At 38.3% G+C, this 17,482-nt stretch overlaps 3 protein-coding genes, 1 long non-coding RNA gene and 1 other non-coding gene across 5 annotated transcripts; 3 read left to right on the forward strand and 2 right to left on the reverse strand.

The window, feature by feature from the left end:
• Window positions 1-772: 772 nt before the first annotated feature.
• LOC113329287 lies at window positions 773-1,700 on the reverse strand. Its single transcript, XR_003349807.1, has 3 exons — window positions 1,632-1,700; window positions 1,327-1,419; window positions 773-833 (listed from the first exon to the last, which is right to left on the reverse strand). It is a non-coding gene; the product is annotated as an uncharacterized LOC113329287 (long non-coding RNA).
• Window positions 1,701-2,149: 449 nt separating this feature from the next.
• TRNAN-GUU lies at window positions 2,150-2,223 on the forward strand. Its single transcript has one exon. It is a non-coding gene; the product is annotated as a tRNA-Asn (tRNA).
• Window positions 2,224-2,257: 34 nt separating this feature from the next.
• LOC113329298 (anaphase-promoting complex subunit 10-like) lies at window positions 2,258-4,792 on the forward strand. Its single transcript, XM_026576244.1, has 6 exons — window positions 2,258-2,560; window positions 2,707-2,767; window positions 2,873-2,965; window positions 3,068-3,138; window positions 4,199-4,303; window positions 4,433-4,792. Exons 1-6 carry the CDS (start codon window positions 2,385-2,387, stop codon window positions 4,500-4,502), a joined length of 576 nt encoding a protein of 191 aa, XP_026432029.1. The 5' UTR covers window positions 2,258-2,384; the 3' UTR covers window positions 4,503-4,792.
• An 810-nt stretch (window positions 4,793-5,602) lies between these two features.
• On the forward strand, window positions 5,603-8,619 carry LOC113288102 (proteoglycan 4-like). Its single transcript, XM_026537049.1, has one exon. The coding sequence runs from the start codon at window positions 5,967-5,969 to the stop codon at window positions 8,430-8,432; it is 2,466 nt and encodes an 821-aa protein (XP_026392834.1). The 5' UTR covers window positions 5,603-5,966; the 3' UTR covers window positions 8,433-8,619.
• Window positions 8,620-8,701: 82 nt separating this feature from the next.
• LOC113288110 (tubby-like F-box protein 5) lies at window positions 8,702-11,513 on the reverse strand. The gene is made up of 4 exons (XM_026537062.1): window positions 10,203-11,513; window positions 10,011-10,098; window positions 9,692-9,824; window positions 8,702-9,581 (listed from the first exon to the last, which is right to left on the reverse strand). The coding sequence occupies exons 1-4, from the start codon at window positions 10,602-10,604 to the stop codon at window positions 8,912-8,914; spliced, it is 1,293 nt and encodes a 430-aa protein (XP_026392847.1). The 5' UTR covers window positions 10,605-11,513; the 3' UTR covers window positions 8,702-8,911.
• Window positions 11,514-17,482: the final 5,969 nt, after the last annotated feature.

The raw sequence follows: 17,482 nt of genomic DNA on the forward strand, positions 1-17,482 counted from the left end.
CCTATCAAATCATGCATATTTCTTATAATCAATTAAAAAGATAATTTTAGAAATATCTCTTATTTAGTGATATAGGTTACTTAATGATGGGACAAAATCTAAAAGTAAATAGGTCACTTAATGGTAGGGCTGCACACGGTTCGGTTCGGTGCGGTTATAGGTAAAACCGTTCAACTAACCGTGTTCGGTGCGGTTATCACAATTGAAACCGTAGCCGAATTGTTCAGTATTCGGTTCGGTTTTTAACCGCACCGATACTGTTCGGTTACGGTTCGGTTCGGTTCGGTTTTCACCTATACCCTGCACCTGTATATAAATATATTCTGAAATTCTTAATAAACTGATACTACATGCCATACTTAAATCTTGATAATATAACCATAGTTTACAGATAACCAAAGTTGAAGTTCACAAACAAGTTAGCCAAAGTCTTAAGTCTAAAAGATAACCAAAGTCTGATGAAACGAAAGTTAAAAGAAAACGATGTTGCCAATAACATAAAAAGACTGCAGTCATTCATGCTGGAAGTGCCATTTCCTCTGCTATGTGCTTGCAATTTCTTCTTACAATGCTTACACTGAGCTTGTTCTTCACTGAGCCTTACAAAGTCATTCCAAACTTTTGATCTAGTTTTCCCCTTCTTCTTCGGTACAACCTCAGGTGCAGGGTCCTGTGTAGCCTGCTCTATAGCTTGTGTTTCTTGTTTTGTAGCATCAACTTGAGGTGTTATTGACAGTGTCACATCAGTAGACCCAGCTGCAGGGGATGGAAAGGGAGATGCACTTGCCATCTTGCAGCTTGATAATGAAACTGAACTTGATCCAATCATTACCCTGCCAAACAACCAAAGGTAAACAAGTTAGTTCTTACTTCTTAATACAAGCATTCATATTTCTTAAAACAATCAAGTTAGTTCTGAACTTGATAATGAAACTAAACTTCATTTGACACTGTCGTGTTACTCAGTTTAAATTAGAAATACATTTCAGAGTGCTAGCTCAGAGTGACCCTGAGTTTCAGAGTGCTAGCTAGCTAGCACTTGCAATTTCAGTTTGAATTACACTGCCACTGCACAGCAATTTCAGAGTGCTCAACCATATCAACATTCGACACCCATTAAAAATTTAAACCCCTTTTTCGAAATAATTTACATCATTCAACATTAAACCATATCAGTACTCAACCATATCAAATCACAGATCCTAAATCACTTCATTTTACATCAACTGACCTTTTTCAAAACATTTTCACAATAACAAACCCTAAGTTCAAAACATCAATCAAACAGAACAAGTCAAAATGAAGATTGAACTAGTTAGTAGTTACCTGTAATCAGACTCCTTCCTTCCCTTAACTCAAACTGAATGATAATAGCTTTCAGACTCCTTCTTGAGTTCCTCCCCTCAACTCAACCAAAACCTAAAATAAAAAACCCATGACTGTAATCAGAAAAATAAGATTTGACAAAAGAAATTGATTGATAAACACAAAACAACAAGCAAACCATTTCGAAGAAAGAAACTCTAAGTCCTAACAGAAGAATAATTAAAAAAAAAAAACCTAGAAATTGAAAAACAAACAAATCAATCGAAACGAGAATGAGAAATAGAACAGGGGATCTATTTACTTACTAGATAGAGCCAAGGAGGTGGTGGTGCTCTTGATGGAGGTGGTTTAAAAGATCAAAGTGGTGGTTCTACTGGTGGTGGAGGCGACTTGGGTTTCAGACTGAAGAGCGAGAGCCGAGAAGAAGAGAAACGAGATGAAAACTTCTGAAAAAATTAGGGTTCCGAAATATATATGGTGTAGGATTTAATCTAGACGGCTAGGATTAATCAAGATAAAAACTAATCGACGGTCCCTATTAATCGGTTTTTCGGTGCGGTTATCTTGCGGTTATGGGTAAAACCGTACACCGAACCGTAGATCTAACGGTTATTAAAATGAAAACCGTCACCGACCGTTGGATTATCGGTTTGGTGCGGTTACGGTTCGGTTATGCGGTTATCGGTGCGGTTACGGTTATCGGTTCGGTTTCTGTTCAGCACTACTTAATGGTGGGACGGGGGAGTATATTTTTTGGGTCTGCGCCTAATTTTTCCTATTATAAATCCTGTAAAAACTAATCTTTAATGAAACTTGGCAAGTAGCTGGAATAGCTCAGTTGGTTAGAGCGTGTGGCTGTTAACCACAAGGTCGGAGGTTCGACCCCTCCTTCTAGCGCCTATATTTTTTTTTTTACGTTTGGCTTTTAAGTTCAACATTTTCGAATTGAAAAACCCCCTTCCGGTTCACTCTGCGATTAATGATGTAAATTCATTCTCTCCGCATTTTTTTTTGGTATACTCCTGGTAGAATATTGTGACTTACTGAGGCTGTGAGAAATGGCGACTGAATCAGACGGAGAAGAAGAAGGAAAGCTTATCGGTGGAAATCAACATCTAGTTGTAGATGATGACCTTCGTGAGATGGCTAAGAAAGCTGCTTGGAGTGTCAGTTCTTGCAAGTCTGGTAATGGTGTTCAATCCATTCGCGACGAAAATCTCGATACCTACTGGCAGTAATCTCTCTCTCCCTCGATCCCTCTATCTTTCTTCCTCTATTCGAGTTAGGGTTTCTTCAAAGTTTTATTTTTATTTTTTTTATCTCTGTATAATTATCATCCACCATTGATTTCATTCTTTTGTTGTTATTGTTATGATTCAGATCAGACGGTGCTCAACCTCACTTAGTAAACATCCAATTCCAGAAAAAAGTCAAATTACAAGTAAGAAATTGGAGCATTTAAGCTTACTTCTAGTTAACTTTGTTCTTACTTATCAGAGTACGATGAATTAATGAAAAGTGAATATTTTTTATTTGTGTGTTTTAGTTAGTTGTCATGTATGTTGATTTCAAGCTTGATGAAAGTTACACACCTAGCAAGGTATCTATTCGGGCGGGGGATGGTTTTCATAATTTGAAGGTTAGCGCTTTAGTAAATCTGAGTTGATTTTTCATTTAGTTTTTGGAACACCATGATCTTAACAATTTATATGTGTATCTGTGTTTTGATTGTTTGTATCAGGAGATAAAAACTGTGGAACTCGTGAAGCCGGTTGGTTGGATGTATATACCCTTGTCTGGTACTGAGCCTCGGTGAGTTCCCATTTTGTTTACTTGTGTTGCAGATTACATATATTGCAAACATAGTTATATTCAGGCTGTATAATTGTCTTGTTTGTATTGAAAACTATAAAAAAAAAGCTCAATTGGAAATGTTACATTAGACCCTTGTTGATTTCATATGTGACTTCAGAATGTGAGAACTATATTAGACTAGTATGCAATGCACGCAAGACAGAAATGCTACAGTTGAGCCTTGTTGATTTCATATGTGATTTCAGAAGGTTGGAACCACATTAAAGTGGTATGCGCGTAAGACGGAAATGTCTTAAGTAATAAACTTAATGAGTACTTATGTGTTACTGTCTAAGAAGGGATGAATTAGTATATCCATAAATATTTTAGGCGTGCAATTTCTTAGAATAAGCTCCCTAGCGTTCTTCTTCTTCTTCCAAGTCTTTAGTCGCAAACAAGTTGGGGTAGGCTAGAAAGGAAACACGACTTCCCCCCATCTTGGTGCTGCTCTCGTCCTTTCATAAGGAAATGGCTGGTTTTCAACCAAACAAAGGTACACGAGGACTTCCCAAGCGGTCACCCATCTTGGTACTGCTCTCGCCCTCTTTTGGTCTATTGCTGGCTCGTCTTGTCAATCATGACCCTATTTTCATAGGGGAATGGCTGTGTTTTTTACCGTTTGAAATTTCTTAGAATAAGCTCCCTAGGCTTTCTGGTAAGTAAATTGTAGTTAGTCCTGTAAGATACTTATTCTGGCTTTTATCTCATTGGTACGACTTTGGGTGGAGAATTCAGTTGACGTTTAAGTAAACCTCCTAAAGGATGCATAGTCCAAAACGGATTTGCAGCTTGTGGGACATAAGATTCTTATTCTGCTTGTGCACTCTTTGTGGTGTCAACTTATAATTTCTTCCATGAAATGTGTAGTATGGGTGAGTTAACTGCGTATTTGAGTATCCTTGTTCTGTGTTTGGTACCAGTAAGTCGATTGCCGCTAATGAGCAATTTCAAGTTACAAAAATGTCAAAACTTAGTGTTTCCCCTGAATTATTGTTAACCAACATTGTTTATATTACAGGGATGCCTTTCTCAACACTTTCATGTTACAAATTGCTATCATCTCCAATCACCTGAACGGAAGGGATACCCATGTACGCCAGATAAAGGTTTATGGACCTCGACCGTATGTTACCAGGACCCTCCTAATATTTTCTTGCAAAAATTCTTTAGATTTTTCAGTTGTTGTCAAGGAAGGACGTCTTAACTGATCATAGTTTTTCATGTTCTCCTTTGTCAATTTTCAATTTTGCAGGAATCCTATTCCCCACCAACCCTTTCAGTTCACTTCAAGGGAGTTTATCACTTACTCTACTATCAGATAAGGAACTTCGTAAATCATCTTTTAGCGGGGTGCAAGACTAAGAGCAGAAAAGAGCCTTTTCAGTTCAGAATAGGGGTAACATGAAACTTTTTGAAGGTATCTGTTGTTGATAAAAAAAAATTTGATCTTTCTAAACTATTTGCTTTGTTGGTTTTTGATAAACCATGGAGCTTCTTTGGCTGAGCACTTGTCTCTCCTCCTCCGGACCATTCTCATGTGGTCCTGTAACTAACATTTGAAAATTATATTTTGCGAAAGCTTGCTATTTGCTCAAACTCCAAATTTGCCCAACCTTTAGCTCAGTCCTGACTCCTAAGTTGATGCTTTTGCGATCCAAAAGAAATTTGTTGCTCTTTTGGTCTTTGTCCTTCATAATTGTATATAAAACATCATACACGAACTGCAAGTGCTTAAGTAGGTTTACTAGCTTGCGTCTCCCTGAAGTATGTTTCACCCCTGAGCCAAAAAAAATCTAGGAAAAATAAAATGAAATAGCAGGGTCAAGATAAATCTGGGAGAAAAGAAACATGAAATGTGACTGCTGCTTTTAGTATTTCTGTGTTGCTATAGGGATTCTAAAGAACAGATTCGAAAGACAAGGGAATGCTTATCACAGCGTTGCCAGAAACACGTGCATCACAAGAAGAGTTATTTGTAAAAGAAGCCTTGAAACGGCCCCCCATAGTGTTCCAAATTGCAATAGGCCAAAAGCTTACATGAAAAGAACAAAAGAGGGTCTCTTTCTTGAAACCTTTTCTCATAGATAAACATAAAGATCATAAAAAGATTTGCCTGGATTTATACGTAAAGTGCTCGAAACCATAATCCTTCGTTTAAAAAGTAAAATACTTTAGTTGGAGAATGCTATGTCCTTGATTATATCCTGAATCTAGAATTGGATTTCCTTGTCTGGAGTTGCCATCATTAGTTCTTTTCTCAATTTCTCTACCCAAAGTTTTTTGTCTTCAAGATGTTTTTGGTTTTGGTGGGAAATATCATCTAAAAATGAGGTTCATTTCATGAAGAAAGTGTTTTTTGAGTTCAAGGAATATTTATCTGATAATTACTGTCTGTTGACAAGGACAATGTCTTACATCCACCACCCTCCTTGGGACACACCTGACCTAGTTGTGCAAAACAAGTAAGCAGAGCAGATCCCAAACATTGTAAACAGGAATTATGCTAAGACAAACCTGAGAAGGCAAGAAGCTTACTGTTTGTTGTTAAAGGTTTAGAGGGGGTGGCAAGCAATGTTGTGTATAACACCAAAGGTTTAATGAAAAGATTCCAATCCCCCTCTGTGCCATGACCTCTGAAGATTTTAAAGTATCTTCTTTGCCAAAAAGCCTATTAATACTACCTCCTCATTATTTTACTTGTTTTGTATTTGATATATGAATGTACATACATCCAAACCAGAGTTAATCAAATCAACATCGTTTTGAATTATCTTTGTTTTCCAGTCATGACAGAACCATCATATTCATATGGCCGACAAATTTTCCGCTTCAGACTTCCTTGGATGTACAACCCAACACAGGCTGCTATCCGTGCTCCTTCTGAACCCCAAACAACAGCACCGTTGGAACCACTACCACGAACGAACACCACTACAATCCCCATTCAGCAACGTCCTTCTGGAACTCCAGTTCCCACGCCATCACTACCACCGACTCGATCCCAACTTAATCCTCCAGCAGCTTCGCCAATGAGGAGTGTGTCTCAGCCTCCACCACCATCACCAGTGAGGAGAGTACCCCAGCCTCCACCACCATCACCAATGAGGACTGCGCCTCAGCCTCCACCACCATCACCAATGAGGACTGCGCCTCAGCCTCCACCACCATCAGCAACCCCATCCCAATCCAGAGCAACACAAATGCCTTCTCAATCAGGTGTCCAACCTCAGACCGCCTCATCATCATCATCCCAGTCACAATCAGAATTACAGACTCAAACAACCCCTCCTCGACTACAAGCAGCCGCATCTCAGCCACCAACCTCATCTAGGACTCCAGTTTCCGCGCCTTCACTACCTCCACCTCAACCCCAAGTTAAACCTCCAGCAGCTTCACCAATGTGGACTCAGATTCAGCCTCCAACACCAGCACCATCCACGACCCCATCTCGAACAACACAAATGTCTCCTCAATCACTCGGCCAACCTCAGACCGCCTCATCATCATTATCCCAGTCACGATCAGATTTACAATCTCAAACAACCCCTCCTCGACCACAAGCAGCTGCATCTCAGCCAGCAACCACATCTAGAACAACAATTCAACTACGAATACCTCCATCTAAAGCAACAGCACTCACTTCTCAGCAACCTTCTTCACCAAAAACAAATGCCAAGCCTTCATCACCTTCTCCAACTACCAGCCCTCCTAAAACACCCAAAACCCCACCTAGGACAGAGTGTTCTACATCGAAAGTGGTTTCTCAGCCTCCACCCTCTCAAACAACCACAACTAAGACACAATCCTCATTAACATCTCCAACACCTGCCCAGCGCTCAACACCACCAACTCGAGTAGCCTTGAAACCTCAGTCTCCTGCAAAGTTAGCCTCTCAACCACCTGCAAAGACATCTTCACCTCCAACAACTTCTCAAGGAGCAACTCTTCAAGCCTCCTCCCGCGTCTCACCATCTCCAGTGAAGCAAAAAAACCTTCAGTCACAAGCTCAAGTCTCCTCTCAGTCCCCGCCACTATCCAAATCATCATCCAGCAAGGCCGCTAAATATGAACCAGCACTCTCTGTTCCGCTTGCAATGAAATCTCAGCCTCTGGCAGAAGTTTCTTCGGTTCCTGCCTCTCAAACCCATAAACAAGCAAGCTCTGGACAGAATAAGACACAATCTCCACGATTTTCAACTATGCCTGCTGTAGTTGCACCCACGCCTCCAGAGAAACCTGCCACACAACTACCAAAGTCTTCTCTTATTCCAGCTGATCTTAAAGAGCAACCAAATTTTAAAACAGAAACTGAAGAAGAGAAACAAAAGACAGAATCATCCACAGGTGAAAAGAAAACCATCACTGGGGATGTAGAGGAACCAAAGGTAAAGAGCAGTATTGAGTTTCCCAACACGGCAACAGATTATGAACATCGTGGCTTACCCAGAGCTGCTGCATCTCAAGTAAGCTCAAACCAGTTAAGTAAACAAGCACATGTAGATGAAAATGGAAAGACACAGTCTAGCAAAATGTCATCGGTTATCCCAGGAAAGGGCTTGAACACAACTAATGAACCTCACCCAAGGCCTTCAGTATCCCAAGGAGAAAAAACTTCGCTGCAGAAAGAGATCAAGGACGACATTTCAAGGTTTGTCCACAAGCTTGGCTCTGGTCATGAAATGCAACCTACGGAGCCTGTAAGTGTTATAACCTTAACTGGTGAAAATAAAGGAGCTTCAATGCAGGTAGGTGCTGAATCGGAAAGAAAAGAAAGCTCTGTCCCCATTAACAGGGGATACAAGCTGAACCATGATGACAGCACCGATTTGACCACTGATGGGGAGGGCAGCTCCAAAGGAAGAAAAACAAGTAATTCAAAAGAAAATACTGAGAGTTTAGCATATATCAACAGCAATGTTCAGAGTATCAACAACTCGCTCATTTTTAACAGTTCAATTAGTGAGAGGAACCCTGGAGTTAAGTTTGCCTCCGAAAGCAGCAATATTGATCCCGTCAAAACAAATGGTAAAGAGAAGTCAGTTGAAGCACACAAAGCAGATTTTAGTGTAACACAGTCTCAGAAGCTCACATATGAGCCTACAATAAGAAGAAGATGTCTAAGAGGCCTCTTTTTGGAACCAGAGTCTGATCCAGACAACCCTGACAAACCTCGGCGTCATGGTTGTCGTTACAACTGCAAAGAGAACGAAAAGTGCAATGACAACAAGAATGGAGGTTCTGAGATTTGGTAAAAAACAGGCTACAGCTGAACTTTGCAGTCTACTATCTGCACGAGTACTAGAAACATAAATTTGTACCTAATAATATTCTTAATAAATTACAATAATCTAAACATGATGAATGCCTAACCAAATCTATTCAAGCATGTGATATTTGGTGTCTGGCAAATGCCAAGGATTAGAGAAGCATATTTTGGCACCCAACTTGTAACATTTCAGTTAAACATTAGCAATGGTAAACCAAGAAGAAAAAGTCACGACAGTAAATAAAGATGAGAGGATTTCGGATAAGAGAAAGAAACCACATCTTCTAATAAAGAGAAATGTAACTTACAGGACACTTTGTGGATAAGACTGCTCAAACAAATAAACGCCTGCGCAGCTAAGAAACTTAGTGATGATAAATAACATACATGGAAGAGCTTCTGCTGAAATGTATATCTACAATAAACTATCTTGTAGAAGAAAATGTGTATGCTGAGCTATGACTCTCATTCGCAGGCAGGTTTGGTGTCGAAACTGCTCAAGCAGATTGCAAAAGCTTGAAATGCAGAAAGTGGGTAACGGTAATCCATGGTGAAGATGTCTTTCCCTATCTTCCCAAACTGTAGTATAACTTTTTCTTGCTCTGCCGCTGAAACCTGATGGGAAGCCTCCACAGCAGCCACTAGCTGGAAATTCTTAACTGATGCCACGGTTACACGTCCTCTAAAGTTAAGGCACCAACACTGTAGCTGCTCATGCCATCTAGGGGCTTTGTTCTTTAACACCAGCGGGTCTCCTGCGCCTGGTAGTGTTGGGGTCTCTGATAGGCTGGTGGAGCTGAATGGGATGAGAGGCTCCTTGGGTTTTGAAGTTGATGGGACAGAAAATTGATCTTCGAGTGAGTGAGGGAATGAGGTTGGTGTTGGGGCAGTACCCCCTTCCTGAATTGCAGAGATGGGAATCGAATGCATTGTGCATTGCATTCGACGGGGTCCTCTGGAGCGGAGAACATTAAGCTCATAAGAGATGGTAGCTACATTGTAATTCCCAGCTGGAACTCTGGGAGATACTTGCTTGGCATGGATTCTTCGATTTGGTCGACAATTCGATTGGACTGCTGCGTCACAGGGGGGTTGACTGTCATAAACCGTAAACTTGGTTCCGAGAAAATTGGACCTGGTGAAAGTTTATCAAGAAAATCTCTAATTGAACATCATGATCTGAAATAAGAAAACCTTTAATCCAAACATATAAACTATGAATCCTAGGTAAAAACTATATCTTACCTCAGTTTTCCAATGTACGTGTTGCTTGCCCGAGAGAAATCATCAGATACCAAAGATATCACAAAATCAGTGCTGGTTGCTCTTCTAACTTTTCTAGCAGCAAACAACAATTTCCCATTCTCCCCCAACAATGCTGCAATTCGAGAAACATAATTAGGATCATACATCTCTTTCCTTATCACTTAACAAAGGATTAAGATTACACTCTAGTCTCTTACTCATACGCTACACTTCAGCAATCAATTTCAGCCAAACACAAGTCATCTCAAGTCCTCAGACTCCTTAACAGTATGAATATTCTGAAAACTACACAACTTACCAGGGGTTAAACCCAGATACAGATGATAAGTAGAAGTTGCTCTTTCCCTTTTGATGAAGCATTGTATTGGCGATTCCCGAGGACCCGGCTACACAAATGAAAATCAAGTTCAACCCTTTAGAGTCTCACAAAAATCAACCAGAGAAACTTAATTTGTCACTTTAATGAGATAGGGAAAGTGAAGAATCAAACCTGTTTTAATGAGATAGGGAAAGTGAGTCTACCAGACTGTTCAGGTGTCTTAACAACTTCTTTAGCAATATCTCTCCAAGACCTACAAACTGAACCACAAGCAACAACATGTTGTCTCGCAGGCCATGAAGTTTCACTTGCTTCTAATCTCTGAATCACATCAAGTAACAATTCTGGTGGTAGATTTGCCCATCTACCCTGTTGAATAACATCAGTTGATCTTAACAATGATGATGATGATCCAGATTGTTGTTGTTCTGTATTTCCATCCACCATTAAATGATGAACATGAGATTTATTTGTATTCTTATGAACATTTCTTTTCCCTTCTCCCCCACTTCTTTTAGAACCTATCCCATCTCTAATTTCCTTCAACTCTCTCACAATACTCTTGAATGACATTGAAAACAAAGAAGAAAAAATTCAAACTGTTGCAAAAAAAAAAAAATGAGAGCTTTTTGGAGAAGAAGGAACTTTTAGAATTAAGAGAGAGAGGAAAGTGAGAAATTATGGATCTGGGGTTAGCTGGGCAGATGTATTTTTGTAAAATTTAGGTTCAGAAAATGTGACAGAAGCTATTCTGATAAACTTTTTTGGAAATGAAATTGGATAAGGTTTTTTTTTCCTTTTTAATTAGATCTAAAAGAGTACGGTTCAAATTCAGCCGTTAGATTCTAATCAAGGAAATCTCTCTGAATCTTCTCACGAGATAACAAATTGCATTAAAAACTCTGAACCTGAGAAAACGTTGATGGTGGTGGGAGAAGGAAGGAAGAAGAGAAAATTGAATGAGTTTGAATAAAACGATAAAAAAAAGTTTCAAACTTTGTTTTCTGGATTCATTCATTCATTCAACAGGAGGCACCTTGAAACAGTAGAAAGAAACCATTTATCCATAACTCCAAAAACCCATTACGATTTATCGAGAAAAATTGAAAAAATGAACCTTGAGATCCTCAAATTTCTTCAGATGATAATATTAGTAATTTCCTCTTTTTTACTGATAAAATTAAAATATATCAAATTACGGAACCAATATTGATCTTCTTCCTTCTTGAACTTAATAATCCTCGAAAACAAACCTCCAAAACTCCAAAATTTTGATAAGAAATCAAAAAGATTTTATCTTTGAAACATAAAAAATTAATGTATGTTCTTCTTCACCACCAACCCTAAACTCTGTTTTTGTTTTTCGCTGTTAGACGGCGAGTACAACCCACCACCAACTGTCTCTTCCTCCGCCAACAAATTTCAGCTACATTCACTCACTCAATATATCATTTCCTTTCGTTTCTTTCCCACCCTCCAACTTTTTAAGGCGGATTTTAAATTTCCTTTTATTTCTCATTTCCTTATTTCTTTAAATAAATAAATAAATTACTGTTATTTATTAAATATTAAATTTTGCATTTTGGTGGTTTTTGATTTCACCCCAGACCAGAAATAATGGTTTCAGTCGGCTTTTCATGAGCGTGGTATTTTGGCGCGCGGGAGGGATGGCCTCGGGATTCCCTCCCTCTTTCTTCTTTTTAAAAGACTCTTTACTTTTTACGATGATGATATCCTACAACTGTTTGTAATTTAAGGGCAGTGGTGAATTTTGAGATTTACCCTCGGATACTTTTATTTGTCATCATCTCGTTTACAGCATGCGCCGTTCTAGGGTTTATTTCCGAGGTGGGGCCCACCATGTAAAGGATCACCGCCTTTTTTTTTTACTTGCTTTAATATAGACGACTGAGATCTCATCTCACCTGTGGAAGAAAACCCATCATGGGGTGTACCATTTACAGTTTATGCCACTCGGTTTTGTTACGTTACCCTTTGGCCTTTGCGAATTTTGGGAGATCATTTTCTGTTTTCATGCATATGCAAATGTCGGTTAAACTAATCAGATCACTAGAAAGAGTACTGACCAAGCTCAAACACTGGTTGTATGCAGGGGGAGCCAGAAACTTTACTATGAGGAAGCAGAGTATTGTTAGCAGTGCAAGATAGCGTAAATGGGGTTAAAAACTCAAAATATTTGAAATACTAGGCTAGGAAGCCCGTTTGGCAGGGTGTGCAGCCTTGCTTTAAACTAACTCCCCCCCTTGCCCTTGTGTAGAAGCTTAACTTTTTAATTTTTAAAAGTCGAAAGGTCATAAATTGGTTTGGCTGTCAGATTGTAAAACAACTTCTGGAAACCGAAAAGTTAACTTTTTGAAAAATAAAAAAAAAAATTGTATTTGACTTTTTTTTTTGGGGAAGTAGAAGTCTGAAACAGATTTGTATCCAAACACATTATTAATATGTATGATCAATCTTCTCGGGGGTAGAAGCTCAATTAGTTATGTTCATGAAACAGCCGGTTATGCATGAGTAATGGTTTTAGGAGGATCTAGCAAACTTGCTATAGACATAAATTTGGTAGGACCTTTAGGACTTGACCAAATTTTGAACGTTTGATAGTTGATATAGACATTGATATTTCCCCGTAGGGTGTTAAGTTATTAAGCATAATGTAAGGCACCTTTGTAGTTTCTTTGTTGGCAATTAGCTTTTGTAACCAGAGGTTTTCTTTCTAGTACACGATAAAACTCATACCCGCATCATGTTTTGCGGATTAAATTATAGCTGGCTATAGCTTACTTAATTTCCCATCACTTCTTTTCTATCATACGCCCACCCAACTTATATGGAGACAGACACTTAATTATAAATCTGATTTGGACGAGGCAACAAAATAACTCCACATATCGTCACCTAGCTCACTGATCATAATGGATAACATGGCAGTCAATCAAAGAAAAACAAGGAAGTATGATATGTACAAATAGCTAGATACACCTCGTTGTATATTATTCTTGTTTATGATTTGTATAATAATGTATAGATTTGGAACCCATATGATCTGTTCTGGATTATTTATTGGCCATGCATGTATATTGTTGTTTGTTTTCTGGTCTTTAAATTTTAATATAAGATCACTATATATTCGATCTGGAATGCAGATATATGATTAATTATTACTCGGGGATTGTGTGCTCAAAGTTGTGGGTGTACAGTGTACTTATTGATGGGAGCGGGAGGAATTGGGTATGGCATAAAGATAGATATGACTTCATAAAAATAGTAAAAGAAAAAGAGAAAGAGAAAGAGGAGTTTGAAAGAGACTTCGATCATGTTAAGTCTGGAAAAGGTCGGATACTAAGTCCCATGTCGTGGTTGAAGTTGAACTCTATTCTTAACATCACATTGTTTTGGAGACATCTAGTTGTCTGATACTTGGAGGGGATATATGCCCCTGCCAGCCTTATATGTCCTACCTATACACCTACGACCAACAACTAAAGGGTACATATCCCATCCATATGGGAGCTACTCTTTGGCCCTCGGTTTTACGGACTTCATACAAGTAGGGGCCGGTTTCGAGGATTCTCGGTTTTTTTCTTTTTTCTTTTTTCTTTTTTAAGGATTCTAGGATTTGATGCAAACTGATAAAGCACATAAAGATGATTCAATTTCATGCACAAACGGAGGTCACTCTTAGGATGGAAAGCATCGATGTGGACAATTTTTCAAAAAAAATGGAAGGCACGGATACATTGTGAAATGATTGATTTCTTACCATAGTGAATATTTTTCAATGTGATTTCAAGACAAGTTTTTCGCATGCCTACTCTAAATCCTAATTAGAGCTTCATCTAAACGTAGAAAGTGTTTGCTTGATTCTCAAGTTATCTTATCTTGAATTATAAGCAACCCTCGGTCTTGAATATTTATAAGTAAAAAACTCATTCAACTAAATAAACTAAATTCCTGACACTTTTCTGTCTAAGTTGATTGCTAGAGTCATCCTCTATTGACCTAGGTTTCCTCTAAGAAACATAATTAGGTCTAAAACTAAAAGACTTCACTTAGGGATTCGTGAGGCCAAGTCCGTTTATCTTTACCTTGATAGTTCGTGTATCCTGATCTTGTTATTTCTTTTATCAAGGTTTTATTATTCTCTTTCAGGAACGAGATAGATAGAAATCACAAAGTTATCTTATCTTGAATTATAAGCAACCCTCGGTCTTGAATATTTATAAGTAAAAAAACTCATTCAACTAAATAAATTAAATTCCTGACACTTTTCTGTCTAAGTTGATTGCTAGAGTCATCCTCTATTGACCTAGGTTTCCTTTGAGAAACATAATTAGGTCTACAACTAAAAGACTTCACTTAGGGATTCGTAAGGCCATGTCCGTCTATCTTTACCTTGATAGTTTGTGTATCCTGATCTTGTTCTTTCTGTTATCGAGGTTTTATTATTCTCTTTCATGAACGAGATAGATAGAAATCACAAAGTTATCTTATCTTGAATTCTAAGCAACCCTCAATCTTGAATATCTATAAGTAAATAGACTCATTCAACTAAAGAAATTAAATTCCTGATACTTTTATGTCTAAGTTGGTTGCTAGAGTCATCCTCTATTGACCTAGGTTCCTTTGAGAAACATAATTAGGTCTAAAACTAAAAGACTTCACTTAGGGATTCGTGAGGCCAGGTTCGTCTATCTTTACCTTGATAGTCCGTGTATCCTGATCTTGTTCTTTCTGTTATCGATGTTTTAGTATTCTCTTTCAGGAACGAGATAGATAGAAATCACAAAGTTCTATTTGTTTCAGACTTTGAGATTCCCCAGGATAGATATGTGAAAACTATTCTTAATTGATTAGTTCATGATTGTTTTTGGGAGGTGGTTAAGAATCCAGGATTCTTAGCTAACTGAGTGTAAGTGTTTTGTATTTGTGAGATTTGCTTGATTTATTCGATTAAAATAAAATCAAATAGGCTTATCTGTTAGAGGCAGATTGGTATCGAAAGTATTCACTTACGCTGAAGAAACTCTTAGATTGTAAAGGACGTGAGCTAAGGCAATCAATTGTGTGGAGCCTTACGTGGATCAAAAGACGTATGGAGCACGACTTAAGCTGAATTGCTTGGAGTGTGAATCCGGTCTTAATTGCATTCTAATCTGAATTCGGATAGTAGGCTAGTGTCTGTATCGGCTTGATGCAGTTAGATGTTCAAATCTGGACGAGGTCTCATGGTTTTTCTGCAGTTACGGTTTTCTCGTTAACAAAACTTCGGGTGTCTTGTCTGTTTTCCTTTTCCGCATTATATCATTTTATCTTTATAATAGGAAAAACACAAGTAGTACGTAATCATCTACACCAAATTCTGGGATTAGCAACTCAGATTAGCAGATGTTGCGAATTTTGAGTTGCTAATTTTAGTTGCAAAAAATTCGCAACAGTTTTGAACAGTTACGAAACTAGCAACTGTTTGATTCAGTTGCGATTCACAACTAAACCCACTTGTACGCGCACGAAAAAACTAATGTGGCTTCCTACACTTTAAACTGATTCAATATTCATCTCATTCAGATACTCGGGATTCTGACTCAGTTCTCTTATCTCTATTATTATCGATCATTCATTCATAATATTATCTACCTCATTCTCTGTTTCTGGTTCCCCCTGTGAAACTCTTTCTGGTTCCCCCTTTGAAACCCTAATGAAATCCTACCATTGAAGTTCATTCTTCCCCTTTCTGCTATCACTAACATCATTATCATCAACATCATAACCCCCTAAATACTTTTCCCTCTTTTCTTTCGAAGCCCTAGAAATATATTTATGTCCGCAGATTCCCCAAACCCAAAACCTAATGGCCGTCGTCGGGAAGATTGGGTTCAAATCGAGTTTGAAATCGACAGCAATGTGGATGAGTCAGATGGGGTTTTGGATCGAAAATGAAATCCAAGATTTGTTCTGGTTCGATTTTGGAGAAGGGGGAAATTAGAAGGAGTTGTTGTGATGGAATCGTAGATGGGTTTGTTGTGATGTCAAGAAATCAAGATGAGAAGATGACATCGGTGATGGAGAAGAAGAAATTGAAGATAGGGTTTGAATTAAGTCAACAGGTAATTGGGGATTGTGTTGATGATAAAGATTTTGGTAGCAGGATGGTGGTACGAGTTATGTGGCAAAGTTCTGATGCAAACAGAGAAGAATACAACCTTGATAGTGTTGAATTTGTAGATCACTGGAGGTGATTAAAGCGTGAAGGGTAGTTCTAATGGGTTTAGGAGATTTTGAGTCCGCCAATCAGGGTTACAGGGATGTGAAGATGAAGGAGTTGATCTGAAGTTAACAGGAGCAGAAAATTGGTAGTATCCGATGATGATAGTGATGTATGAAGCTGTTTATGGTGCTCCTTGATGTTGATGGAGAAAGGTCATAGAAGATTTCCAGTTTTTTGTGAGTAGTCTACAAACATAATTGGACTTATTCTGGTAATCTTTCTAACCTTTGTAGTGTTCTCTCGCAACTTTATCAGCAAATATTACATTTTAATTGAGTCTTTTGATTCTTTTCATCTTCTTTGTCTTTAGCCAAGGAAATTAGCTAGCTTTATTCGGATTTATGGGTAGTTGAAGTTACTTTATTTAGAATAATCGTGGTAGTTGAAGTTACTTTATTTAGAATGAGACTTATCTAGTTTTATTCGGATTTACGTACAGGTAGTACCTATGAAGATCGTGCTAGGTCCGCTAGTGCACGAAGATCATCAAGAATGCAGCTCCTGGGTGTATCTGGTCTGTCGCAATACCATCTAGTTACGGTTTTACTATCTTAAACTTGGTAGAATTATCTGATGGTTTCACTATATTGCTTAGGTTACACTACTTTACAAAGATAAGGATCATGCAGAAGTTGAGTTCAACGTGAGTCTCTTTGTAGCTCTTATCAATTTATCACTCAAAAAACCAAGTTACATTATTGATCTATTCGAGTTAATGAATCCAGTTCTGATTAATACCTTGAATCAAGATTAGTCCGATACCAGCATACGATGGCAGGGAAGTCATTACTCGAATGACAACCAGTATGGCTACAAAAAATATGTTTTATACAGATTCTAATAGAAGAGATTTCCTACGAAGGGTATATCTCTAGTTCTCTAACGTACATAGTATTGTTCTTTACTTATTATATATTGCTAAAGTTAATAATTTTACTTATGGTTATGTACATTGTGTGAAGAACTTGGAGGCAGTGACTAAACTATCACTACTTGAAGGTGAAGGACGACCCAAGGACATATATAGCTTGGTCGTAGTTATTTTGCTCAAGATTGATTTAAAATGATTTAGCTATATTTGGGATGTTGAACATCTTATCTTTGGACAAACTGGCCCCTTGCAGATATGCTTGATGGTGACATGCAGTCATACATCTTTCATTTA

This window comes from Papaver somniferum, chromosome 1, assembly GCF_003573695.1.
Source record: "Papaver somniferum cultivar HN1 chromosome 1, ASM357369v1, whole genome shotgun sequence".
In the NCBI taxonomy this organism is placed as follows: domain Eukaryota; kingdom Viridiplantae; phylum Streptophyta; class Magnoliopsida; order Ranunculales; family Papaveraceae; genus Papaver; species Papaver somniferum.

What these genes read in the sequence shown, in the direction of transcription:
- LOC113329298 (XM_026576244.1), top strand. Translation starts at nt 2,385, where the DNA reads ATGGCGACTGAATCAGACGGAGAAGAAGAAGGAAAGCTTATCGGTGGA. An exon ending in ATGGTTTTCATAATTTGAAG is followed by an intron (nt 2,966 to 3,067) that starts GTTAGCGCTTTA and finishes TGTTTGTATCAG; the next exon opens with GAGATAAAAACTGTGGAACT. An exon ending in TTGTCTGGTACTGAGCCTCG is followed by an intron (nt 3,139 to 4,198) that starts GTGAGTTCCCAT and finishes TTTATATTACAG; the next exon opens with GGATGCCTTTCTCAACACTT.
- LOC113288102 (XM_026537049.1), top strand. Translation starts at nt 5,967, where the DNA reads ATGACAGAACCATCATATTCATATGGCCGACAAATTTTCCGCTTCAGA.
- LOC113288110 (XM_026537062.1), bottom strand. Translation starts at nt 10,604, where the DNA reads ATGTCATTCAAGAGTATTGTGAGAGAGTTGAAGGAAATTAGAGATGGG. An exon ending in GTATCTGGGTTTAACCCCTG is followed by an intron (nt 9,825 to 10,010) that starts GTAAGTTGTGTA and finishes CTCGAATTGCAG; the next exon opens with CATTGTTGGGGGAGAATGGG. An exon ending in ACGTACATTGGAAAACTGAG is followed by an intron (nt 9,582 to 9,691) that starts GTAAGATATAGT and finishes AACTTTCACCAG; the next exon opens with GTCCAATTTTCTCGGAACCA.